Source organism: Azolla caroliniana, unplaced genomic scaffold, assembly GCF_043228905.1.
Source record: "Azolla caroliniana isolate FFs.n. ecotype wild unplaced genomic scaffold, voAzoCaro1.0.p SCAF_21, whole genome shotgun sequence".
NCBI classification, from domain to species: Eukaryota; Viridiplantae; Streptophyta; class Polypodiopsida; order Salviniales; family Salviniaceae; genus Azolla; species Azolla caroliniana.
In genome coordinates, this window is record NW_028230456.1 from 2,145,994 (window position 1) to 2,173,621 (window position 27,628).

Below are 27,628 nucleotides of genomic sequence, written 5' to 3' on the forward strand. Positions count from 1 at the left end.
GGAAAGCTTCGAAGAAGCAAAGAGAGACACCCACAACCGTAAGTGGTTGAGTGCCATGCAAGATGACTTGGATTCCCTGCACGAGAACCACATGTATGAACTGATGGAGTTGCCGAAATGAAAGAGGGCACTTTGGAACAAGTGGGTGTACAAGCTAAAACCGGGAGATGTCGGAGACCCACCGAGATACAAAGCCTGAATCATGGTGAAGGGGTTCCAACAGAAGAAAGGAGTGGATTTCGACGAGATTTTTGCCCCGGTAGTTAAGATGACTTCCATTCGGACGGTGTTGAGCATAGCGGTAAGCATGGACCTTGAGGTAGAGCAACTAGACGTAAAGATGACGTTCCTCCATGGTGACCTCGAAGAGGAGATCTACATGCATCAACCGGAAGGATTTGAGAAGAAAGGGAAGGAGCACCTGGTGTACCGACTGAAGAAGAGCTTATACGGACTGAAGCAAACTCCCCCGCAATGGTACCAAAAGTTCGACTCCTTCATGACCGACCAAGGGTACCACAAGATGCATGCCGATCATTGCATGTTTGTGAAGAAATTTGACGGAGGAGATTTCCTGATACTCCTCCTATATGTGGATGATATGTTGATCGTCGGACAAGACCAAGGCAATATTTGGATGGTTAAGAAGGCTCTGAACTGGACCTTCTCAATGAAAGACTTGGGTCTGGCAAGACAGATATTGGGAATGCACATCATCCGTGAACAATCAAAGAAGCTGTTGTGGATGCCACAAGAGAAGTCTGTGACAAAGGTGCTTCAACGATTCAACATGTCGGAGGCGAAACCGGTCGGATCGACACTTCCGACAAACTGCAAGCTATTCAAAAAACAAAGTCCAAGGACAAAGGTGGAGAAGAAGGATATGATGAAGATACCATATGCCTCTGCCGTCGGAAGCTTGATGTACGCAATGGTATGTACCTGGCCGGATATCGGATATGCAGTCGGAGTGGTGAGCTGGTTCATGAGCAGTCCCGGAAGAGAGCACTGGAACGCGGTCAAGTGGATACTCCGGTATCTGAAAGGCACCTCGAGTATGTGCCTTTGGTTTGGCTCCGGAAAACCCCAACCCAATGGTTTCACGGATTCGGATATGCCGGCCGATGCGGATATCAGCTGGTGTACATCCGGATATGTCATGACTTATGCAAGGGGGAGTTGTTTCGTGGCATTCGAGGCTGCAAAAGATAGTTGTGTTGTCAACCACGGAGGCGAAGTACATAGCAGTTGTGGAAGTCGGCAAGGAGATAATCTGGATGAAGGACTTCATCGGAGAACTAGGGATCCAACAGGAGGAATATCGACTCTACTACGACAGTCAAAGTGTCATCCACCTTGCAAAGAACATGGCCTACCATTCACGAATGAAACATATCCAACGGAGGTACCATTGGATCCGGGAGAGAGTAGAAGATCAAGAGTTCGTGCTGACGAAGATCCACACGAAGTAGAACGGGTCGGATATGCTGACTAAGGTGTTGACAACCGACAAGCTGGACGCGTGCTGAAAGCGGATCGGGCTGGCGAGATATCTCATGTCGAAGTGAAGGGGGAGATTGTTGGGAAATCAGTCCCTCTGGATGGGATCCGGTTATGAATGGGGAGGACCCGGTGAGAACCAGAAGAGATCCAGAAACTAGATCGGTGGACCCGGTGAGAACCGGAAGTGAAGGCATATTTGGAAATATGTTTTGAGTAAGCATATTAAGGCTATATTTGTAAATAGCCCTAAGTTCATATAAGTATAAATATGACTTAGGGTAATCACTTTGGTACATACAGAGAGGTGAGAGGGTTTTCATATGGTTGTAGAGATAACTATTGTATAGAGAGAGAGAGAGAGAGAGAGATACAGAGAGATACTCTGTTGTAATCGCCGACTGGCGAAGATACAAAGCTCGAGGTTGTTGCCTCTTAGTCTCTGTTTGTACCTTTCTTACATAGTGATAGTTTGGAGTCTGTGGGCTCCCGTGGTTTTTTTCCCATTAGGGTTTTCCACGTAAATATTCTATGTACTCTCTACTTCCCGCTCCTACGTTTCCTTCTCATCGAAGTGATTCAAGACTCGGTTGTGGCCGAGCAATATTCCGCGCTATTCCCCTCAAATGTTGACACTCGTAACTTATGGATGTTTCATAACCACACAATAAAGAGGGTTCATCATGGTTATATCCCACATCATGACTTGGGCAGGGAGTTAGAGCTTTAGTTGAGAAAGGTGTCTCCTCGATGTAATCTGAATTGCACTTGTATAAGGAAAACCTCGAGGTATCCTTATAAAAGCAATGAATAACTAAGAAACACCTTGACCACACAAAGGATCACCTTAACTAGAAGTAACGATAACTATGGAACACCATATTTGAACTTCTTGTTGATAGTGCATATCCCCACAGACATAGTCGCCACCAACATGAGCATAACTACTATGATTTTCGTTGAATAGCATACCCAACTCTTGTTGGAGTCATCATTGTCTACATCCAAGACCTTGAGGTTTAACAACCCAATGATTTACCAACTCAATTTCAACCTGTCAAGTCCTTTAATGCACAACTCAAGGACATCCATTGGCAATTTTCTTCTCTGAAAAATAACCACTCCATAAATCGAGGCTCCCTAGGTCAACAAGAAAGCCAAAGCTCTCCACCTCCTCATCTATACCACTTTTTGTTCAAAGAGGGACAAAAGGTGGCACCTAATAAAATAGTTATTGTGCTATTTGCTTATTTCTTGTATTTTCTTCATCATATACCTGTTGGGATAGTTGGTCCCCCCAGATGGAATGTGCAAGAAAGCTTAATCTAGACGAGGAGCCAGATCGTCCGGAAGACATCTGGGCCAGATCCGGACAGGGAGCCGAATCGGATGAAGGTTGATCGGCTAGTAGCCGATCTGGAATATGTCTGATTTGGGTTGTATTTGTAAATATCCCATACTTATGTATTAGTAGAGCGTAGAGGTATGGGATGTTGTCTCCCTCTCTCCCATATTATTGATGGTGGTATTCCTCTACACATTCCTCCACGAGCAATAGTGCATTCTCTTCTATTCTTAAATGTGATTAAGTACATGGAGTTGCATCATGTTGTCTAATATAACAATGTTAAACAAATACGTAGAACTCATAAGTATTACTACGAGATTTGGGCATTTGTAGTGTATGTTTCATAGATGCATCAAGCTAGCAACAAAACTTTCAAAGCTAGTAAAAATCTTCATGGAAACCCACAAGCAACGGCAATGGGGATGGTGTATTGGTTGTTGTTGATGAAAACATTTCAACTAAAGGATTTGTGCATTTGTGATGTACGTCTCATAGATGTTTCAAGAAAGCGATAATTAAACTTTCAAAGCCAATATAATCCTCATGGAAACCCACAAGCAGACAAAATTGGGATGATGAATTGGATGGTTGGAAAGAGAATTTATGGCATGTTGTTGATGAAAACGTTTCAGGAAAAAGGAAAAAAAGTGATAACTTTAGGAATCCTAGTGTGATACCCATACATATATATTATGAGAGCTTAAGGATCAAGATATAACCCCCACATGTCAACCCCATGAAAAAAGTGCACATGAATGACTATTGGATGGTTGGAGGGAGGTCGATGTCATGTAGGAGAAGCATCCAATCAATTCACAAATGCTTCACTTGGCCCAAGCACAAGGGGGATATAACTCAATTGGTAGATGTAAATAATTAGCTTGAGTAATTATGTTATGCGGAATGGATTAGAGGATGGCAGTATTTGTTGCATCTGCCGAGTACGATTTGACAAATTCTTTTCATTCATCATTGCCCTTGCTACTTTGAGGATGTGCCGATTCTTGCATTCGCCCTCTCCGTTCTATTGTGGTGTGTATCAACAGGTAAACTCTCTCTGAATTCCTTCTTTCCGAAGATAACCGAAAATTCGTCGAAGAAGTACTCTTTTTCCATCCAACCGAATGCATCTAACTTGATGACTTGTTTCCTTTTCGACTCCATTTTTTAATTTTTGGAAGTGTGTAAACACTTCACTCTTTAGCCTCATGGGAAAGATCCATGTGTGCTTGGAGAAGTTGTCGAAAAAAGTGACATAATATTGGCATCCTCTGAATGTTGTCGTTTGTGTTGGTCCCCATGTCACGTCTGAGTGGATCATATCTAGGAGGCCTTTGCTCACGTTTTTTTCTTTCAAGAATGGGTGCCAATGTTGCTTGCTAAATTGCAAGCTTCACATACTCCTTCAATCTCTTTCTCTTTGAATGTAGGGAGTTCGATGACGACTCCTTTGATTACATCCCCTTGAGCTTTTTGAGGTTGATATGACCGATTCTTTTATGTCATAGCTCTATATTGGTGTTGGTTTTATGGCCATTTGCAAACATGGCCAATTTTACCTCGTTCAACTTGAGGATAAACGTTTGGCCTTCCCTTCGGCCACAAGCTATGAGTCGGCCTTCCTTCTCAATGAAGCAACCACCTTGGTTGCCTTGCTCAACAATTTGGCTGATCGAGACCAAATTCTTCGTTATGGTTTGTACATGTAAGACATTTTTTATGCAAGTTTATTCGCCTTCTTCCCAAAGGGGACATTGCCGACATGTTGAATCGGATGTGTAGTGTCATCTCCGGTCTCAACATAGCCAGGTTGATCCGGCTCTCGTCGGTCTTGAAACCATTCTTAATGTGACATTATATGGTTTGATGCGTTAGAGTCAACAAACCATACATCTTCCAGATTAGAGGTGTTGATTGGGTCGGAGGCTGACATAGAGTTCGCTCTATGTCTCATTACGAATAATCCACCATAGTCGTCTTCCAGATTATAGGTATTGGTCGGGTCGGAGGCTGACATAGAGTATTCGGAGTTGGTGACATAATTGGTGAGTTGTCAGCTTATAGAAGTCGAGTCACTCTTCTTCAAATTTCGACACTCCTCTTCATGGTCACGACTGATTTTGCCATAATATCCACATTTGATGGGGTTATTTTGTCGTCTTGGACCAGCATGGAAGCTCCCTCTTCTTTCGAACTTTTGAGAATCAAGCTCAACATAATGCAACGTGTGAACACACCTTTTAAGAATCTATGATTACTCAAAGGTCAAGAGTCACACCACTACTCTCTACACATTAACTATGTGTCATAGAATCATATTCTATGACACATAACTAATGAGTTACATATTCCCCATGATTATGAGTCTTCACATTCCCCAAGAGAGAGAGTGGTTGTTGTAAAGTTAATGAAGAGAGAGGGTGACTCTATATAAAGCACCCTCCTCATACTTCATATTATTATGCTACATTTTGTAATTCTTATTCTACTTGTGAAATATACACCTTCTTCTTAAGTATTCGTTTTTTCTATTTATCTTGTGTTCTCTCATCTCTCCTCTAATTCCTCTCACACATACACATAACACACATCTTTTCCGCTACACAAGAATCACCATCGGTTCTTTACACGAATGTTCCTCTTGAGTTTCCACCATCTTGTTGGTAATGAGAGTTTTTTTCATGAGTCGAAGCTCGTCCGTCTCGTCCTTGACTGAATCGGCCTCTTCTTGCACGGTCACGTCCTCTTCCTCCGTCCGAGTGTGTGTAGAGCATGGGTCCTTCCGAGGCATTGCTCCTTGTTTGAACATGGTTTTCTTCAACCAACAACATTGATTGAAGATCGACGAAAGAGGGAGGATTCTCTCTTGTTAGGACGATAGTTCTCATTGCGTTGAACCATGGTGCAAGTCCGCCTAGGCATATTGGCACCATCTCATCATCCTCCACATTAACGCTTATTGAGCCAAGTGAATCACAAAGTTCCTTGATCTTCAAGGTGTAGTTTGTGATGGACATGTCCCTTTGTTGGATGTTGTTCAACTCTTAGTAGAGTTGAAGCTTTCTTGCGGTTGTGTTGGCCACGAAAATCTTCCTCTGATTCTCCCACGCTTCCTTCGGCGTCTTGGATTCTCGAATGTAGCCGAGCATGTGGTCATGGACACATGTCGTCAAGCAATACATTACTCGACTAGCCGCTTGCTCCCATGTTGAGTAGTCGGCGTCCTTTGGGTCGGGTTTGTTTTCTTGAGCTCCTTTGATGTAGTTCCAATAACCTTGGCCGACAAGGTATTGGTGCATCTTGTACTCCCAATATGCAAAGTTGTTTCGGTCCAACTTCTCGTTAGGGAGAGAGCTACCCATTTGAGTATTCATTATGTGGATAAAGATTTCCTTCTTCTTCTTCTTTCTTAGACACGAGCTATGTAGTGGCACTATGAAGTGGATAGTCGGATATGTCGTCGGCGTATTAAACATACAATCATTATGAGTCGGGTGAGCTTAGTGGATATGTTAAACCACGCGCTCTGATACCATGTAAATAATTAGCTAGAGTAATTATGTTATGCTGAATATATTAGAGATGTGTGTGTCAAAGAGGAGAGAAGAGTCACAAGATAGATAGGAAAATAAAAAGACTCAAATGTATATTAACAAGGAGTAAGAAATACAATAGAAAACAACTAAGTACAAAAGAGGGAGAGAGGTGCTTTATATAAAGTCACCCTCTCTCTACATTCTCTCACTAAAGCTCATGTGTCATGGGGAATGTGGAAACTCATTAGTTATGTGTCATAGAATATGATTCTATGACACATAATTAATGTTGTAGAGTTAGTGGTGACCTTTGACCTTTTAGTGCTTATAAATTCTCAAATGGTGTGTTCCCACATTAGGCTAGGTTGAGTTTGATTCTCAACAATATAGCATCACCAGTGCATGAGTCGTTGCACTTACAGGTCCGTCGCCTAAATGATTAGGCAATAATGATAATAACTCCCACGTAAACTAGTCTCTACCTCTTCCCAATTAATGGGGACCAAGTAGATAGAATCTTAAATCTATTGGAGTTTCAATTCCTAGTATTTGAACTAGGAACACCTGGAAGAGAAACAAACATTGTTGGGGTTGTAGCATCTACTAGGTAGTTACATAGCATTTGCGTTTCAAAACAAGTCACACACTCCTATAATCCAATTTTTCTTCAACACTTCAATATGTTTATCCCTAAATTCTAATCTTGAGGGATATAAGGTGTAGAACTAGAATTCTAAGTAGATTGTTGTTTATCGAAGGTTCAAATCCCTCTCTTTCCTTTTGAAGCCATTAATTTTCCACATTCCTTCAATGTGGCATTAACCATAACCGAAACCATCCCGGTGACAAGAAAGGGCTCCTAAGTTGGGAATACATCACTCAAACAATAGCCTTGATGTGGAAAAAACTACTTCTACCTCTTATTAATATAATTCCTCTTAACACTTGAATATTATATCAAACAAAAAGCTTAAGAAAATACATGAACTACAAGTGGCTATTCCCTTTTTTCGATAAAAGTTTGTAACGCTTTGCCTAGGACCACATGCCTTGTTTTTGACATTGTAAGTACTAAGGATAGAAAAGTATCACCATCATCTCTCTTATTCTTTGCCTTGGTACAAACAATTCTCAGTTTCATATAATATGTACTGGAGAGCAATTCACGTTGTCGTGAAAAATCCGTCACTACCTGCGGATCGTGAGGCGGAGCCGCCGGGGTTCTGGATCAGAAGGATTCGAAGTTGGTAGTAGCTTTAGCGAGAAAGTATTTAAGATAGATTGAAAGAGAGAGAGATTGAGATAAGATAGAACGCTTGACTTTAGATTGAGAGAGATTAAGATTGATCCCTTGACTTTAGATTTGAAGAACAAGATATATAATCAATTGGATAACGAATTTTCTTCTTATTAAATTCTTGATTCATACATCAATCCCCTTTTGATCTTTTTCAACCACTCTTTTATAGACGCCCCCATGCATATGATGCATGTGAGGGTACAAGACATGCATACAATGCATGGAATGCATGTGATGTATGTTTGTCATTTGGCGCTCATGCATTACATGTGATGCATGATAACCATGTCACTCAATCAAGCTCTAATATGAGAATTTACATATAAAATTATACTGATAGGAAAAACATTTCTAAGGAAATGACTTAGTTTAGTGGTAAGTCTATTGCCTCCTATCTTGGAGGTGCAAGGTTCAAGCCTTGCTTGCATCCCTTTGTATACAAACTTTTACTAGGTTTTTTAGTCTAGATATTTTGTTCGTTTCACACCGAAATCGTCGTGATCAACCTATCCGATCTATCCGGTCCGGTTTCGGTGCCGGTGTCGTCCCCGCCCGGTTCCGGTTTTGATTCCGTCGTCGTCCGGTTCCGGTTCCGGTTCTGTTGTCGTTCGTTCGGTTTCGGTTCCATCGCCGGTTTTGTCGTTGTCCGGTCACCCAAAACCATTACAAGTAGTTAAGCCACAGTTTAGCACCAAGAACATTTTGTGCTCCACTCATAGACAAAAAGTAATAAGTTCTGGCTCTACTTATATATTGTGGGATCCTTATTTGTCATATCTATGTGGGATATCTCACAGTTTTGTTTTTCTCTTTTCTTCTCAAACTTCACACTCACATAACTTGACACTAAGTTGTCCATTTCACATGTAGTAAAATGCATTCGGAAGCTCTTGAAGACATCCATCTTTTCGTACCAAGATATAAAATAATATCTTCATTATTATTGTTTCATGTTGTGTGTGAAGAACCACACTCGATTTTGTACATTCCATGCAATTTTCACACCGTTGCCAAAAATCTTCACAACAACGTAGTTCATAATTCATATGTTCATACAAACATGATGTTGTTGTCCTAGGATAATACTAGAAATATGTACACATTGCATAAATTTAACTATCAAATTGAAATGTGGATTAATCAAGAGATCATGCATCACATTGTGCTTTGCACATAATTTCTGGTTAAAGGTTTGGTATTTTTTGTTATAATTTTTTTTCTTTGGTTCAAGATTCACATAAAACCCCCACAAAGAATATTTATAGCATATCATATCATAAACATAAAAAATAGGGCATAGATATGCCCAACATGTCATGAGAGGCTTATGTGGATCATTGAAGGGAAAGGTAAATAATGGATGGCTTAAAATTGTCTTAATTGTTGATACTCCATGTTACCATTTGGCCTCGTATTGGTATCATAAGAAAAAGTATAATTGACTAAATGATTGCCATACCTTTCAATCTGAATAATTAACGCATATTTGTACATTCATGAAAATGAGATAGTTGACATTTGTTTCACATAAATGATTGCGTTACACTTCTATCAAAATTATTGGCATCTATAGTGATTATTCTTATCAATAGTCCATAACCAATTCAAGGATCTCAAGAGTAGATAATGACATCAAGAAATTGAAGCTTTTATTCCATACAACTACCCTACTAGCCCCTATACGATTTGTATGAGAGAGAGGTGAAAATGCCTATTGTCTGATTTATTATTAAACAAAAAATGTGATTCACTATGGGGTTGATCAAGCTTGTTGTAAGACATGTTGTATATTTCAGTAGAAGGCCATTGATTGCGTGTGTTATGGAGTGCTAAATAATATCATGAAGTGTGATTACACAATCTTTTTTTTATCGAAAATCATTGTAGCATCCATGATGAGTTTTATGCTCTTCTAAAGGGGAAGTGTCAACAATTATTGGATGCGCATGGTGTGTTCCCTTGAAAGGATATAACAAATCAACATGAAGGAAGTTTTGAAGATTACAATGAGCCAAAAACCACCACATAAAAAATTGTATCGTGAACACAATAATGATGCAAACTTATTTGTTGCATAAAACTTAGAAGCTAATTTAATTATAAGATGCTTAAAAACACAATTTAGGACCTTGCTTCTCAATTTGAAGCCAAACAATTTGTCAACCACAAACTATCCATGAAAGGATGTGTGCCCAAGTTTCTTAATTTAGTGAACTAGAGCTAGTTGAATGCCTCATGAACATCAAACAAAGTTGTACGATGTTTCCATGCAATTTCATGAGATGTAGGAAGTTGATCAACAAAACTAACTAAAGGTGTAGTACACTTGTGATTGTGAACAACTCAAAAGGTGTCTTGCATGTGTATATATAGGGTGTTGTTATAAACAAGTGACTTTTTTCCATGACATAAATGTATAATAAATGTATGTGTCAATGCATAAATATATTGACGGTCGATTATTATTATAAAAATATTAGAAAAAAGGGGACAATCCACTTTTCCTTCGTTAACATAGGGTTTTCAAAACTTTTCAAACTAAGCATCTCAAAATAATAGTGCGCTTTAGACACAATTTTGATAAACATATGATTGTGTGAGTAACCTCATGGAAAACAAGTATTATCTAATCCATGTCAAACTATTATGTATTTATGGAGTGACACATGAACTACAAATGTGTTTACAATATTAATTTGTAATAAAATCAAGAAGTGTCAAGCATTTGAAGTGATAACGTTGGGGCATATTTAATAACAAAGCATGTGCATATTTGAAACATTGATATGCAAAAGTACTTGGTTATGTGTGGTTAATCTCATTTATAAATTAAGAGGTGTCAACCCTCCATTTATATATTGCACATCTACAAACTTCGATGTAGCAATGTGCATCTTTAGTTATATTACATTTTTCATCGAATTTTGGGTGAAACGGGCTAAACATGTTGGTTGCAGGTGTGATGGAATCCATAGCTTTATAGGATATAATATAGTGGCCCCATGGATAAGGATATGGGTCATCGGTAATTACATGGAACTCTCAACGGGAACCAATAATTATAGAGAGGAGAGAGAAACAATAATCCTCACATACATTTTCAATTAACAAGAATAAACAACTAGAAAATGTCAACATATGTTGGCATACCAATTAAAGCTTGCTAAAAAGTAGTTCATGCATGGAAAAACAACTAGAAAATGAAGGCATACATATATTGACATATCACTTAATGCTTACATCTTACCAAAAGTAGCTTGTACCTTAGAAAAAGAGCATTGCTTGTACAAACACACCAATAAATTCACTATCAAAATTTCATTTAAAGTGTGCCATAAATTTCTATTTTTTCTGTCATTTTTATTGTGACATAAGGAAAATCTCTTAGCATAATAAGAGAAATCGTGCAATATGTGTTGGTCCATAGTTATTACTTTCCTTGCAACAACAATGCTTTAGGTTTTGTGATACAAGCAATGCTAATCCACCTTAATCATATTTGAATTTGGAACAATGGAACCAATGATATTTCCATGAACATTTAGTCAATTTTTAAGCATGTAAGCCTACTTAACCACGTACACACATTCAGTCGTTTAATGAAATCTTTGTGTAAAATATAGGCACTTGTGCACATATATCTAAATATAGATAACGAATGCAATGATTAACAAATAAAAGTGTTGATTTGATTCACAACTATTTCCTCTAAACCAATAAGGATCGCAAGCATTATGTATCTCTTATTCTACATGGAAGAATCCAAGCACGTGGTACTTAATGAGGGACAACAAAGGCATGTTATGCTAAATTCAAAACATAACATTCGAAAGGTCAGAAAATTAATGATCCATATGCTTCAACATAAGACCTCTAGAAAATATAAGAAAATTAGACTATCTTGATACCTTAGGTGTCAAGCGAAGGATCTTTGATGTTAGGAATCTAAGAAAGTCAACAAGCAATGATTAGTAAATTTGAAGTGGATGATCTCTAACAATGATAAATTTTGTTCTATCATTGGAATAATCTTGAATTTTTTATTTGGGGAAAGATTCATTATTAAACATTGCCATGCCAATGGAGTATTTAGACATAACCATGGTTTATATTAGTTTGATTGGTGCAAATGAGTGATGATGAGATAATTGTTACATGGACAGAATCCAAATGGGAGAATGTGCAATCTTTGTACTTACGCATCAATATTCATTTGCCCATAGTTTATTACTGATAGTTTTAAAAATGATGATAAGAAAGGTATCTAATCTTCATAATATCAAAAACCTAAGAAACAACTGAGTTATAAGCTTCGAATTTAAGCCCATCAATGTCTAATGAGACATTAAGTCATTCTCGATTCACTTTCACTCTTTGGTATTGTGGACAATGTTAAAATTTCGAAGTTTTTTAGAAGAAAATTTAGAAATTTGACTCATGTAATATTTGTTTTTCCGTGTGGTTAATATGTTTATTTTGTTTGATTGATGTAGGTCAATGATGATGCTTGAGGTAAGATGTCGACAAAATCCACTCGAGAGAATGTATGACCCTTCAATTGTAACCTTCCATGATTGGTTATTGACCTTATTAATTATAGTTCAGAGGTTGAATCATTGGTGGTTTTGAATATTGGATAAGTTCGACTAGCTTGGGGGCAAGGGCGAAGCAGGGGACCATAACCATGAGCCCACCATCTCATATTTCCCCACTTCTTAATTCATTGGAATCCACCTATAGGGGGTCACCCGTTCAGGTGAACAATAAGGAAATATGTTGTCAATATTCGTGTAAATTTGGTCATTTTTTGTACTTATATATCCGTGGGTTGCGATTAAAAACGGTTTGAAAACACTTTCTTGTTGTATGATGAATGAAGGTCGCAGAAAATACACTAACATGATCAAATGCAAATATTGGATTTCAAATACTTAATAGCTACCTATCAACTGGGAAAACGAAGAGGACTTTGGCAAGGTTCATGGGCAAGGACGCTCTACAAAAGACCCAAAGTGAAGGGGAGTGAGATGATGATAGAAAAATGAGATCCAATTGTTATTATTTATCATAAAATCCTAATCATGCTGGAACACGGTAAATTGCACGCCCGTCACCTCTTTGGGAAAGACAATAGATGTTACAAGACTGACAATGCGGAGAGCCACGTGATGAATGTTAGATGGGAGCTTTCTAAAGAATGGCTTTGAGAATCCATCGTGGTACCATGATGCCACCCACACGAGAAATGGGGAAGGGCCATCCCACATGTCAGGAGACTAATAACACGGGTTTACACTTGTCCATTCTCTTTCATAAAGACGTCACAGCAAGGGTGCACGCACGTGAAGCACCCGAAACACGCACAACATTAAGAAGTCTGGATGGGTTTGGGTCAGGTCGTCACATAGACACAATGAGATATATATATAGTCATGCGACCAAGTAGGTATCTATGAGGACAAAGATGGAACGTGCGAAGCGACTATGAAGAATGAATGGACCAATGATTGATCCAATTGACAATGATTGGAAGGGTAGAAGTCTGGATGGGTTCGGGTCAGGTTGTGAGTCGTGACACGGTGATATATGTATAGTCATGCGACCAAGCGAGAGTATCTGTCGGGACAGATATGGAATGGGCGAGCGACTACGAAGAATGAATGGACCAATGATTGATCCAACTAACAATGAATGATTGGACTCACATTCATTTGTTTGTTTGTTTGTAATTTGTTAGAGAGAGAGAGAGTGTGTGTGTGTGTGTGAGAATTGGGTTTTCATTCCATATTAGAGAGAGAGAGAGAGAGAGAGAGAGAGGGAATTGGGTTTTCATTACATATTAGAGAGAGAGAGAGAGAGAGAGAGAGAGAGAGAGAGAGAGAGAGAGAGAGAGAGTTGGGGTTTCATTCCTAATACCAAATATCGGTGATGGGTTCAATTCCCATCTCTCTCATTCTCTCTAATTCTCTCTCTCTCTCTCTCTCTCTCTCTCATATTCTCTCTCATTCTCTCTGTTCCAGACCTCTCTTTCCCACTCTCTCTCCATAGATACCGAGGATATACTAACCTCCATCGAATCTTAGCCCTAACCTCCCTCTGTATCTCCTCTCTCTCTCTCTCTCTCTCTCTCTCTCTCTCTCTCTCTGTGCCTCTCCCAAGGATATGGAAGAACAAGAAGAGAAGGAAGGAACAGAGGAAGGATCAAGCTCTGGCATCCTTCCCATCCCTTCTCTTACTCCTCCTACCGTTCAAATAGGTGTTCCCTGGTGTGGCTCCCTCTACTTTTCTCAGTCCCCTGCTCCTGCCGCTGTTGTGAATCCATTGGGTTTTGTCCATTCTGTCTCTGATCTACACCAAGGTGAGATATTTGTTTCCATTGGGTTGTGTTCATTCCCTCTCTGAACTACACCCAAGGTGAGAGAGAGAGAGAGAGAGAGAGAGAGAGAGAGAGAGAGAGAGAGAGAGAGAGATTATTGCCGTGTTGTTTCGTTTGTTGAGATACAACAACAAAAAAAGGAAGGAAAGAAGAGAATGCAAAAAAGATGAACTGGAAAAATCCGAGCTACTTGCGTAATTTCTCTGTAATTCTGGATCTTCCATGAGTTAAAACGAGCGTAGAGCATAATGCTGAGTGTTGTTCTCTGGTGATGATTTAGCTCATGGTAGGGGGGGGGGGGGATCTTGATACCAAACCTTCTAGGAATTTATGAGAAACTAAATCTGCCTAATGCTAACCTCATACGCAGAATCATTGTCAAATTGGCACGTTTCTTTATGGAGTTGAGGCAACATATATATATATATATATATATATATATATATGTATATATATATATATCCTGTTATGTCTGGATGTGAGCTTGTCCATTGGTCATCCACTGCCCACAGCCATTTTTCTCAATATCAACTAGTTAATGTGACTGCAATAGTAATGAAAACCTTAGATCTATATTTTAGCTGTATAGTTCCCAATGTGGCTAAGTAACACTAGGGTACCATTGCTTTGGTCTTATTCATGTTGATTCCTAGGCCGCGAAGCTCACCAAAGTTATGCACAATATCTAACAGATTTTTGCAGTCTCAACATCAAAGATGCGGAAACTACAACATCACCTGCATAAAATCAGGAGCAATGCTGTGAAATTCCCAAATAGGTGGTTTTTCCTCACGTTTTCTGAAGTCTTATTGGATGAATTCTTATACTTGCTCAATAACACAGAACAAAAGGTGGCTCATAGAGGGCATCTTTCGTTCACTCTCAGAGTGCTTGTGAATTCTCTAGAAAACCCTTCACCTATCTTCCAACACCCATCATAATTATTGGTATACCATAGATTGCACATGTGTAGCATTGAATGTTTTTCTGTTCTTTCCTATAACTTTGCCCTTGGGATTGTTTCTTGAAATCTTTCTTGACATCTAGAGAACAACATCCCAATGGTTGTCTTTTAAGCAGACCCTCCTCTATTATAGGCTGCAGAAAAACAAGATGATCTATAATCCATAGCTCTCATCCTGTGTTTTTGGCCCATTCACTTAATTTATATTAACTGTATAGCCATACAAGGACCTGCCATAATCGTGGAATAGTTGGCAAGGTTTTTCTATTCCTGCCTTTAATAGTGACTCTATCCACCTATCCTACCAATCCTGAGGAAATCCTTTATCCATTTCCTGATTTAATAATGCACGTGTCCATCTGTTGGCCACTGACCCAGTGCATTTTTAGCATTTTTGAGCATACTCTTCAGCATTTTGGCTTTTCTTTACCCTATTATACTCAAACGATTCCCATGTGCCTTAAGGGAAACTGTTGTTCATGAGCATTTTGTCTTGTGTGTATAATTGTTCCACATTTGTCAAGATCTCAACCAATAACAAAGTGTTTCGTGATAGATCTCTATACCCCTTTTTTGGTCTTTTTAAGATGTAATGTGTCTTGTGTCTCTTTGTGGATTTCAAACTCTCTTCATTTATTCCTTTTGTGGAGATTGATCTTTTGTTACGTGTATCCATCATCCATACAACACGTGATTCTTGGCTAGCATTAAGTTTGCATTTATGTGATTACCATTCGTCATCAAACCATAAATTATGGCCTTTTATAAGTGCTTTCTATGCTAATGCCCAATGTGTGTTCTGTAGCCTAACAGGATACATTGTCTAAAAAAGGATTATGCATTCTCAATATTGTTTAGACAACACATGAGCAATTCTTCTGATGTGCCAGCATAAGTATTTTGTTTTGTCATTTCATTTGATATGACCAATCTGAGGTCTGTGTTGGTTTGGCTTCACTTGCTGTGACAATTATAACCTTACAGGCATGGGCATATGATTTGAACTTCGAAGTTGGAGATATATCCCCAACTTTAAAGCTCCATACCAAATTCAAGGCATTGTATTTGACTTGTACATAGTCCATGCCACTAGCTGCCTTTTCATCACACACATACACGCAGATTTTTAACGTCCACAGAAGACCAATTGCAATCTATGAGATAAGGCCTAGCCCATGGCAAGGATCAAACTTGGGTTCTCTTAATTTTATGACTTTTGATGCAATGTTATAAACGACCAAGCTGAGAGAGAGAGAGAGAAAGAAAGAAAGAAATATTAACGTCTTTTATGAGGCCAAAATGGCCTATAAGACCAAACAAGAGATTACATCTTAAATGTTGTCTCGTCTTTGAGAACAACAAATAAAAATAAAAATAAATATTACTCAGCAAATATAAAAGTAAATAAGATAAACAGAGACGAGGGAATCTGGTTTTCAGCACATGTGAGATTCTCAAGTTATAGAGAGAGAGAGAGTGCAAACAAAATATTCCGAGCCTTTGATATCTCCTTCACATAATTTGCAAAATCTAAGGTATGAGAAATGCTCAGTTTACCTTGATCTCTAGTTGGCGGGAGGAAACTTTAAATTGGCCTATTGCTTTGCAAGTAGTGTGTGGACGTCCATATATCTCAGTCCTTGCATGAATCCTTCCTGTGAGAAGTTCACAAAATGATCTTTGTAGTAGGCAATATTGGGGGAAGAGGTTACCTTGGTGTAATCCAAGACTTTTGGGTGATAGAGTTGCCATAGATCTTGTCACATTACCTTATTCAGTTCACAATTTTGGAGGTGGACAATATTGAAAGGGTGGAAAGGTCTTAATGTCGAAGCCATTGTTGTTGAACCACTTCATTATCTATGCGTACAATGATCCTTTTGTGTGCTCTATAATCACTAATTGCTTCAATGGTTCAAATTCCTAATGTATAATTCTTGAGGTGGCATGGTTAAAATCTATTTGATGAGGTTCAAAGTTGGGGAAAATGCTTCTACCATCAGGGGGGTTGCTGCCAATTCAGCATAGGTGATTACATGTGGGGTGGATGCTAGCACAGGTTGAACTGCATATCCTTGAGTGATTCAAACCTTGGTGACTTGGGTCATGGAGAAATGTGTCTCCTTGATATATTATGAATCAACTTCTTCAACTTCCCCCTGATAGGATGAAGACAGTTTGTCTGTGATTCAGTGTGAATGTATTGAAGATCATGGTTCTATGCTTTTCTTGGTCTACCATGAGCTCTTTTACAGGGCAAAAACCATCTAAAGCATTGAGATGATGTTATAGACCTGCGTGATATTTAGACACCAAGAGTATATTATTAGCATAAAGAAGAATTTGGATGGTTTGCGTAATATGTCAATTTCCTCACTACTTCCATGTGTGACGTAGTCCACTACCTCGTTGATGTATATCAGAAGAGGGTAGGGGAGAGTGGATATCCTTAGTTGAAGCAAATGATGCATGTGATTAGTCCCCATGGACATCTAACTCCTCACAACACTTGCGCAAACTGTGCATATAGCCTACATCATGCCAGAGGAAATTTTGCGAAAGAATGTAAAAATATCTTAACATATTTTAAGAGGCCAAAATGGCCTGTAAGACCAAATGAGAGATTACATCTTAAAATATTGTCTTGTTTTCGAGAACAACAAACAAAAATAAATGTAACTAACTAAAAACAGGGTGACTAAAGAATCCCATTGTCTTTACATTCTCAAGTCAAATAGATTGTAACTTTTGTTTTCAAAGAATCTCTGCATAGTTCAATTCAGAATGGAGATATCTCTGAAGCAAGGAAAGCACTTGCAATGGTGGGAGGTAATGGCCTTTATTTGTGAGTGACAATGGTGGTGAGATTGTGGTTTATGAGGTTGGGGCCTGCATGCACGACAAATTGCTATTGCCCGATTTATTGTAATTCCTTTGCAATGTCCTGGTTGGGAGACACTTATGTAGCCCTTGTTTGACTTGTAGCATGAGTAGCAGTGATGGGGTAAAAGAGTTGTGATTGTTCTTTGTTGATGATCTTGTGTGGCCTGATGTGAAGAGGTTCTGCAGTTGCTATCACACTGCAGCGCATGCAATAGATGTATACCTCCTTTGATGTGTATGAAAAGTGTGCATTATAGTGGGCCATCTTCCTACCAAGAGATGTGAGGCTAATCCATGTTCCATTATCCAATTTGTAATATCAGTTCATATCACTTTATTATTTTCTGCATTGCAACATACCAGCAATTATTGTCATAAGTAGATGTGGAGAATGGCATATTAAAGACGTAGACATGAGAATTCTGGTGAAGAACACATAGCATAATTAATCAAAGGTGCAGAATAGGCGATCCTAACCGATGTTACCGGGATCACCAAAAGGGAGCTTATTAGATAATGAGCTCCAAACGAAGTCGTACAGATCAAACCTACAGGTCAAGTACATTGAATGTTGGAAAAAGTGACAGTTTTTGAAGAGTAGTAAGACTGAGATGATATTGAATAAGTTAGTGGATTTTGGATGAGACCAAGGAGACGAATTATGTACATGCCTATCTTGCATGCGAATGAATTCTTAACTTGTGTGGAGATCATCAATGAGACTTCCATGCTTCTGAGTCATTGAAGTGGGAAAAGTCTGACTGGTGAATCTGCCGACGTGTTGTCATAATCTGGAATGTGAGAGTAGATAATTGAGCACTGTGTTGAGAGGGAGTGTTGGTGTAGGAACAAGATCCACCAATGTGTCGTGGTTTCATGAGTAGGTTCAGCACTGCTGGAAGCGTGCTGGCCTGCATGCTGTTGTAACCTTCTTCTTTAATAGAACATGTTTCTATTATTTTCTTCTGTCTGGGATTTTTTAACTTCGCTGTTTCCTGTAACTTCCATGGCCTTCTTTGATTGGGATTTTCCCTCTTGTGCTGTGAGCTAAATTTGTACATGTTTACAAATATCCTGAATGATAAGGTTGGCAATGATTTGCATAACATTTGTAAAGAAAATCAACAAATGTTTTCTCAATTTGCCATTTTGTGTGTTCAAGTAACCTTGATCTTCTCTTAAGAAGTAAGAGTTCTTGTGTAATGTTTTATTTTTATCGAGAGGAACATGTTGGGCATGACATCAAATTCTTACCTTGATTCTACACCTACATGTTTTTCACTATCTCATTCATCAGTAAATTTCCGTAACATTGTGATTTATTTAAACAATCTTCTCATTATGGCATTTTCTTTCTTTTTTCTTTTTCCTTGTGCAAATAGGTGGGGGAAATACAAATAATGAGAAGCAACCAACCACAGGAGCTCCAGTAGTACTCCCTACAACTGTTTCTGAATACGTGCTGCCTCATACTCAACTTGAACTTGGGCATTCTATGGTATCTAAACACCAAAAATCAACAAAAACACAGATTGACAGGTTGAGTTTCAGCATTTTGATGGTTTTTCTTTGTTTATTGCCCTCAGGCTCCAGCTGCTTATCAGTATGTTGATCCCTACTATGGTGGAGTCATTGCGGGATATGGTCCCCAGGTCTGATCTATTCAAAGTTGCTCCATTTTCAGTAATATTCTTGTTAGAACCTTCAAACATAGATAAAAGTTGAAAGTTCCCACTTTGCTTGCTTGCTTGTCGGGATGTCGTTCAGTCTTCCGTCCCCAATAGAATAGATAGGTAATTCGCTCTCATGCTTGCTGTACACTTCGTTTATGGGAGAAGTAGCACTCAATCGGCAAATTGATGACATCCTTGTGAGGTTGGTAATGATCAAAGGCCAAGTACCAGCTGTATTTGCACTTTCCCTGCCTGCTTGCTGTTTGGTGCCTGCCACGTTTGTCGTTAGCACTCCTTTGTTCATTAATCAAGCGTTTTGTATGCCAAGAGAGACTGTTTCCCTCTTGATCTTAACTCATTTTTTTCAGGTTTATCCCCACATACTTGGGATTCATCCAGGCCGTATGGCATTACCTTCTGAAGTTATAAAGGAAGAGCCTGTCTACGTAAATGCGAAGCAGTATAAGCGCATTATGATGCGTCGGCAATGTCGGGCAAAGGCAGAATCTGAAAACAAACTTGCCAAACCACGTAAAGTATGCACACACGACTGGTCTTTATTTTTCTTTTTTCATTAGGAAAACATAAATTCCTCTGCCTTTCAAATGTTCATTTTTATTATTGAGGTTTTGTTGAAAAATGCCCAGACGATTTCAAGAATTTCAAGGGGGGTGTGAGTAAGCATTTTTTTTAAAAATTTCAAACATAAGTATAAAAGATTTTTAAAGTCATTCCTCAAAGCTTGAACCTGCAACCTCAATGTTGCAAAGTACAAGTTATACACACCATCAAGAATGCATTTGAAATTTTGAATTTCATTAAATCCTAGTAAATTTTAAATAGAAACTTATGGGGACTTGTCTCGTTTATAAGGTATAATAGGTGAGTGCTTTTGTTGTGCTTTAGCATGCAATTTTTCTTTCCATTTCAGCCTTATCTACATGAGTCACGCCATCTTCATGCAATGAGGCGGGCAAGAGGCTGTGGGGGGCGTTTTTTGAATAAAAAAGGAGATAGCTCGAATGGCAACTCAGATAGCAGTCGATCTGAAGGACAATCTTCACAAGGCCCTACGACTCCCGACTCTAAGAGAGTATCGGATCATGGAGGTTTCAAGACAATGGCTAGTGCGAATATCAATGGTGGTGGCTTGGTAGACCCTACTAATAATACATCAAGAAGCTATTCTCCTAGCCAACAAAATATAGATCAAGGGTATCAGCTGAACTTATGAATCATCAATCATGAAGGTGATTCAGGTCAACGTGGAACACTGGAAGCATTGTAACCACCTGAAGCCTAGTAACAGTTGGTGCAATCCACCCTTTCAACAAAAGAAAAAAGAAAAAACCTTTCTTTCTGCAGATTTAGACGAACTTGGGCCATGTTGGCTCTTCGTTTATTGCACCTTGCTGTGGGAGAGGTCAATGACAACCTATATGTGAATAGACGAGGTGTGGGTGTTTTCAAACATGTTTGATCACTCTGGCTTTGTTCATTCATTTGATGGTGAGGCAATTCATTCTTGGCTTTGCAATTTGGAAATTTACTCTACTACTAGAGATTAACCAATTCTACATGGGAATCCATGTCGAAATAAAAGTACATGTAAGATCTCTCGCTCTCTCTCCCTCACTCACACACACACACACACACACACATGCTGTATGTACCATCTCGAGTAAAAATCCCTTGCCTACATGGATCTCTAGTTTGTCTTTGATTGGAGGATTTCGTCAGGCTGAAATCATGTATAAGTCTTAAACGATTGGAATTCAGCTCCGTATGAGCTCTTTAGTTTTCACATGTCACTTCACAATGCGCGCTTTTAAAATGTTATTTTTCTTTTAGATTTTTCAACAGTCCAATTGATGTTATTGGTTTATCTTAATGGAAAACAAAATAAATTTAAGATTTTTTTCATATGCATGCGGCTATTTGGAAAATGATTTGATGAAAAGTTTGTGGACTTGGGTGTTCAGGGAGTGGATTTACCATTATTTGGTCAAGAAAATTTGTGCAGTAAACGGAACAACTTCAAAACAGAACATATTGATGTTGATGATGTGAGAGATGAAAGTGAATTACAGAATGTATATCCTTTTGTTGTGTCATATTTGGAAAATGGTTGATGAAAAGTTGGTGAATTTGGGGTGCCCAGGGAGTGGACTTATCATTATTTGGTAAAGAAAACGTCTGCGCAGCAAACAGAACACATTGATGTTGATGACGTGAGAGACGAAAGTAAATAATGGAATGTTGTGGAATGTTGTTCTGTGATATTTGATCTTGTTTCGCTTGTGTCAATTGCATGTTGGTTCATTGTAGTGAAACATGGTAGCTCTCAAGGCTCATAACCTTGAAGCCATGTGGTCAAATCCTATCCGCACAAAATAGGATATGTGATGGACATTAAGAGAAACATTGGAAGTCATTTTAGTGCACAACACCTATAATCAACACAATCCACCTGATAACCATGTCCATGGATAAAATCTAGCAATGAAATCTTGTTTTGCATATTTACTGAAATGAATGCCCTGTGAATCTCAGGGTATTTAACTTGTGATAAAAAAATAAATTGCATGTATTATCAACGAGGTCCATGTTGATGCAGGTATAGTGACCAGGACATTAAATGTAGAGCAATTCATCAAATGTTAAATTACATATAGCTTCATGCTTGAAGTGATCTTACTTGCATAGAAAGCCCAATTATGAGATATAGGAGCTCAAAATGGTCTTTCCACAGGCAACAGTAGTTGGAATAAGAATGAAATGGTGCATCATAATATTATGAACACATTTCAAAGGATATTAGATCAGCCTAGACCTCCCTCTAAATATTAAACCTTGGGTCCTCAATTAAAATGCAAAGTTTGAGACCATGTTGCACTTTCTTGATAACAAAATAGAAATCTTTGCAGTAGTATGTTGCTCGACATATGCTGAGCAAGATCTACAAGCTCTAGTTTTCTGCAAGTTCTCAACACATATCCTCTTTCCATAGTTGAGACAACACTTGACATTTGAGTGGAATATCAATAGGGTTGTTTTGAATCTTTAACATAGTAATTGGGTTCTTTTATGATAATGGCCATGAGTACAAATATGTAATTAGTTAGGAATTGAAGTGTACTACGAAATCTAGTTGAAGTTAGAAAATAAGAGGTTCCAATTAAAAAACAGCCAAAAAGTAGAATATGTGAGGATTGTATAACCACAGTTTAGTGCATTTTCTAAATTTCAGAAATGTAGGAAAATCAACATACAGTTCATGAGACAAACAAAACCATTAATTACACGCATGGACAACAATAACATCAGAAATGATTGCCATTTAAAACCAATAACAGCAATTATTTTAAACCGATAACAAGACAAGTGCATATAAAATCTTGTATTCACCATAAAAAATTATAATTGCATAGAACCATAAGATTTTGTACCCAATATTACAAATTTCGTATGCATACGCAAGCCTCTTGAGAACAATTATTATGTCTGACGAATTCACTTACTCAGGAAAACATACTTTTCTTTGTTTCCCTAGTGTGAACATATGATCGGGTTTCCCATCTTTGGATTTGAAAACGAAATTACGAATCATGCTCTAATGCTTTGAATATGTCTGTCCTGGTCACTATACCTGCATCAACATAGACTTCATCAAGAGTTTCAAGCAACAAGGAAATGCTCCATGGGCATTCATTTTGAAAAGAGTTGTCCATTTCAATAATGTGTGGCCAATACAACTATAACAAACAAATGCTTCACAAAAAACAAACATTGGAATGACATGTAATTTATGGAATTAAAACTTAATTTATCATCCATATTAATAACATCTAATGAATGCAACAAACATTTACAGATGCTTCATAATTTTTGTATAGGTCTCACTCACCAACAAGCTGATTCACCTCATTCACAATTGGTATGCGGTGTATCTTCTTCTTAAGCATTAAAATAGCAGCATCTGCATAAACGCACACAACAACCCACATCATTTCATAGATCTCCATTCATAATAAGACCAGAGAAGATCTTCTGCATACGATATATACATATGCATCTAACAAATACAAGTTGATAAAGACTCACCATTCACTGTTTTGTCGGCAGATAAAGTGATAGGTGGTGATGACATAACTTCACCAACAGTAGATTGCAGCTAAAAGATAAGGAGAAAAATAAACCCTTTTGAGCAAAAACATGATTTGGTAATAAATAAATATCTCATATGTTTTCAAACAGGTTCATATGTACCAAAAAATGTCACTTTCTCTCTTGTTCACACATTTTAAGCTTCAGCTAAAGATGTATGATTGGCATTTCTTCAAACTAGATCTATAGGCTTGATCACAAGATGATTCCTTAAGAGATTTCCCCTAATCAATAGTTCTTGTAAATTTACAGCTTATTGCCAGTCCATCATTTCTCCTGGAGCCTCTTAAGCACTAAAACACCTAGCTACAGCTATGCTCCTCATAGCCTACAGAAATTCATATAAAGTTTAAGTACTAATCAGCTACGCTGGGAGAGAACCACAGAGTTACAGGAAAACAATAAGACTTTTCAAATAAAAATAGACTGCAAGAATATATTCACAAGATGTAAGCTAAAATAATGTGAAAGTTAAGACAACAAATTGGCTCAATCTTCTAAATTTCAGGATTTCATAATGTTGTGAGTCTGCTATATACTTGTGGACGTATTTATATGTAGATATATAGCATAATGTGAAAATTAGACAACAGATTGGCTCAATCTTCTAAATTTCAAGATGTCATATTATGTTGTGACTTTGTTGTATAGTTCTGTGCGTATTTCTTTGTAGATATATAAATAGACACACATGCATATATATATATAAGATTTACTCTCATAAGATTTAGTCTGCTATATACTTGTCAATCTTCCGTGTGTTTATATGTATATGTACATATTTATATACCTGTACATACTACACATAAATATATCTTATTATCATTCATTATTATATCTATATGTATATATAAACAAGAATAGCAACAAAGAAAGACTCTATTGTAAAGAAAGAGAGCGAGAAGAATAGAAATTAACCCCTTTAGAAGCTTTCGCTCGGTCCTTCTTAGAAAGGACTCCAATACATTTAAGCTCTTCATTGATCACAGGCAAGCCAGAAATGGTGAGAAAACAGTGATCGATCTCCTCTAACAATTGCTCTGGTCTGGCAGAGTATTTTATGTTCGACATAATATTTGCAAGGAAAGTATGGGGTTGTGCCTGAACCACAGGAAAATAATTATGTTAACATGTTTTCTCCTGATAATCAGAAAATCATAGAATCTCAGGAAAATAATGAGGTTTTTTTTAGTAGAAAATCCTAGCTCAACATCAAGGTCTTTTCGAAGAAAAAGCCATACAGTCTCAGCAATGGCTTTCTTTTTTAATGTACAAATCCTAAGTTCTCAGAAATTTATGTTCCCGAGAAAAAGCTCCAGGATCTTATATATGCTTTCTTTGACAAAGAAGGCCATAAAACTAGGCCGTTCAGAAATGCATTTGTTTTTCCTGATAGAAACCCTAGCCTCTAAGGCGATATTGTTTGTTGTCAGGAAATCATGGCCTATTCTTATAAATGATTTTCCTCACAAATGGTTTTTGTTTTACACAGAAACCCTAACTAGCCCTACCCTTCTCAAGACATGTGTCTTCCTTTCAACGATAACTAACATACCCTCGCCTTTAAAAAGGCATGGTCTTTAAGCCCCAATTATTATTGTTAATCACTATCTAATAAAAAATTAAGAATACACTGAGTGGATTAAGAAGGGATTGACTAAATAGATTACAAAAAGATTAATTAAAAAGCAACAATGAGGACTAAGAAAGATCAATACACATGCTATTCATGTTTGCAGCATTCTTACAAAACCCTAATCAAAATCCCTTATAATTAATTAATATGGACATTAATCATGATTTAATCAATGCCCCGATGCTTAGTAATCAAACAATTCTTATCAGTATTCTTTTCCAGTACCTTAACCACACCATTGAACTCTTCTCAATCCATTTATCTATCCTAACTCTTTCATCGATTCTTGAATCTTTTCTTAATCTATTTAATCTACTTTAAACTCATTCATTAACCTTTAATCTTTCCTTCATCTACTTATATCTGTCATAAGGGGTTCACTGCATTGGATCACATATTGACCCTCCACATCCTTACTGAAGAAGGAAAAGGTCACAAAAGGAGAAACTATTGTTGCTTTGGGGATTCCCAGAACGGAACTCTATGCACTTTATCAATCATCAATCAGTTATGGAGAAAATTGCTCTTCTTTACCCGCGCCTCTTATCTTAAAGGGAAGCGACCTTTACTTAGGCGGGTTACTTAGATTACAAAGCCAGTAATTTTGTCTTTTCTTGGTATTGAAATTCTTTTTGAAAGGAAGATAGAGCACGATACCCTTTACATAGGCTCTCAGACATGGTTTTCGTAGCATAAAACTCAACCTGTCAGAATGATTTTTCTCAACAGAAACTCTAGTCGAAGATCTCCATTAGAAAGGACAGAAAATTGGCAGTTCCTCGTCTGGAATCATAACTCCGGATCTCCACCAGAGAAGTAGGAAACTGTCTCTCAACAGAATCTCTAACCCTATGTTTTTAATTGGAAGAAAGGAAAAGAACACGGCTCCTCAGACAAAACCTCATCTCTAAGCTCTGCATTGGAAGAGAAAAATAAAGAAATAGATAAATTTGTTCTTGGCGTGGTTTTCTTAACAGAAATCTTCTACCCTGGCCTCTCTGAAATAGCTCACTCTAGTCCTAAATTTTACATTAGAAAAGACGAAAAAAAAACAGAGAAAGAGATCCCAAAGTTTTCTTAACCGAAAATCTAATCCTAAGCGTTTTATTAGAAAAGAAGAAGAAAACACAGAGACAGTGACCGGGGGGGGGGGGGGGGGGGGGGGGGGGATAATATTATTCCTTGCCTCTTCTTTGAGAAGGATCGGTTCGTAATGTTTACACAGGTCTTCATAGTTGAGAAGCGAGAAATTTTCTGGCCATTCTCCGGAAAGAATCTCACATTCTTCATCTTCGTTTTCGTTTTCACAGACGGCAGTATATGCCGTGGAAGCCTCGGAGTTCTGAACAGAAGCAGGAGGAAGGAAAGAAGAAGAAGAAGAAGAAGAGAAGGAGAGAGGTGATCTTGAAGAAGAAGAAGAAGAACGAAAGAAAGGCGGTCTCAAAGAAGAAGAAGGAGAAGAAGAAGAAGAAGAAAGGGTTGATCTTGCAGAGAGGGAAGCAGAGAAATAGTGGGGGGGCAAGGAGAAAGCGGGGGTCGCCATGAAAGCTGGGATTGAAGCTTTTTGCTTTAACTTTGGTTCTGCTTCTGCTATCGTTAGAAGAAAGCAGAGAGGAGGTCTGATCTGAGAGCTTCAGCTATGTACATACATAAAAAGCCTATGTATATATATGTCTCTTGGTCTCTTGGTCTCGATGGTCTTGGTCTCTTAGTCTCTTGGTCTCGGTCTTGGTCTTGGACTTGGTCTCGGTGGTCTTGGTCTTATGAAGCTTTTGCTTTACTTTTGTTCATGTTTCTTTAGAAGAAAGCGTAGGTCTGATCTGAGAGCGTACGCTACTTAGCTGTGTCTCTCGCTAGTATGTATAACTACTTGACCTTGGTCTTGTTCTATTGGTCTCTTGGTCTCTTGGTCTTGGTCTTGTTCTATTGCTCTCTTGGTCTTGGTCTTATGAAGCTTTTGCTTTACTTTCATTCTGGTTTCTTTAGAAGAAAGCGTAGGTCTGATCTAAGAGTGTACGCTACTTGGCTATGTCTCTTGGTACTATATATATCTACTTGATCTTGGTCTTGGTCTTAACTCTCTTGGTCTCTCGATCTTGGCCTATCTAGGTTTGGGTTGTATCATGTTCTGTCATGTTTCGATCTCAATCTTTGTTCGTGTCTTAATCTCAAGCCATTCGCTAGTTGTAATAGTTTGATCATTGGCAACTAGTTTAGGGATCGGGTTGTCTAGGCTTGGGTTCAA

General features: G+C 38.2%; 2 protein-coding genes across 2 annotated transcripts; one reads left to right on the forward strand and one right to left on the reverse strand.

The window, feature by feature from the left end:
* Positions 1–13,710: 13,710 nt before the first annotated feature.
* Positions 13,711–21,433, forward strand: LOC147850280 (nuclear transcription factor Y subunit A-4-like). The gene is made up of 5 exons (XM_087336507.1): positions 13,711–14,042; positions 19,290–19,405; positions 19,494–19,559; positions 19,949–20,116; positions 20,512–21,433. Exons 1-5 carry the CDS (start codon positions 13,847–13,849, stop codon positions 20,812–20,814), a joined length of 849 nt encoding a protein of 282 aa, XP_087192633.1. The 5' UTR covers positions 13,711–13,846; the 3' UTR covers positions 20,815–21,433.
* A 1,532-nt stretch (positions 21,434–22,965) lies between these two features.
* LOC147850281 (uncharacterized) lies at positions 22,966–26,975 on the reverse strand. The gene is made up of 5 exons (XM_087336840.1): positions 26,570–26,975; positions 24,666–24,848; positions 23,685–23,754; positions 23,488–23,559; positions 22,966–23,229 (listed from the first exon to the last, which is right to left on the reverse strand). The coding sequence occupies exons 1-5, from the start codon at positions 26,924–26,926 to the stop codon at positions 23,180–23,182; spliced, it is 732 nt and encodes a 243-aa protein (XP_087192966.1). The 5' UTR covers positions 26,927–26,975; the 3' UTR covers positions 22,966–23,179.
* Positions 26,976–27,628: the final 653 nt, after the last annotated feature.

Bases quoted from the DNA above. Each gene is read 5' to 3' on its own strand.
- LOC147850280 (XM_087336507.1), top strand. From the start codon at position 13,847: ATGGAAGAACAAGAAGAGAAGGAAGGAACAGAGGAAGGATCAAGCTCT. The intron at 14,043-19,289 runs GTGAGATATTTG...TTGTGCAAATAG, and splicing joins TGTCTCTGATCTACACCAAG to GTGGGGGAAATACAAATAAT. The intron at 19,406-19,493 runs GTATCTAAACAC...TATTGCCCTCAG, and splicing joins TTGAACTTGGGCATTCTATG to GCTCCAGCTGCTTATCAGTA.
- LOC147850281 (XM_087336840.1), bottom strand. From the start codon at position 26,926: ATGGCGACCCCCGCTTTCTCCTTGCCCCCCCACTATTTCTCTGCTTCC. The intron at 24,849-26,569 runs GCAAGGAATAAT...CCTGTGGTTCAG, and splicing joins CGATCCTTCTCAAAGAAGAG to GCACAACCCCATACTTTCCT. The intron at 23,230-23,487 runs GTGAGTGAGACC...ATGTTGATGCAG, and splicing joins TGAGGTGAATCAGCTTGTTG to GTATAGTGACCAGGACAGAC.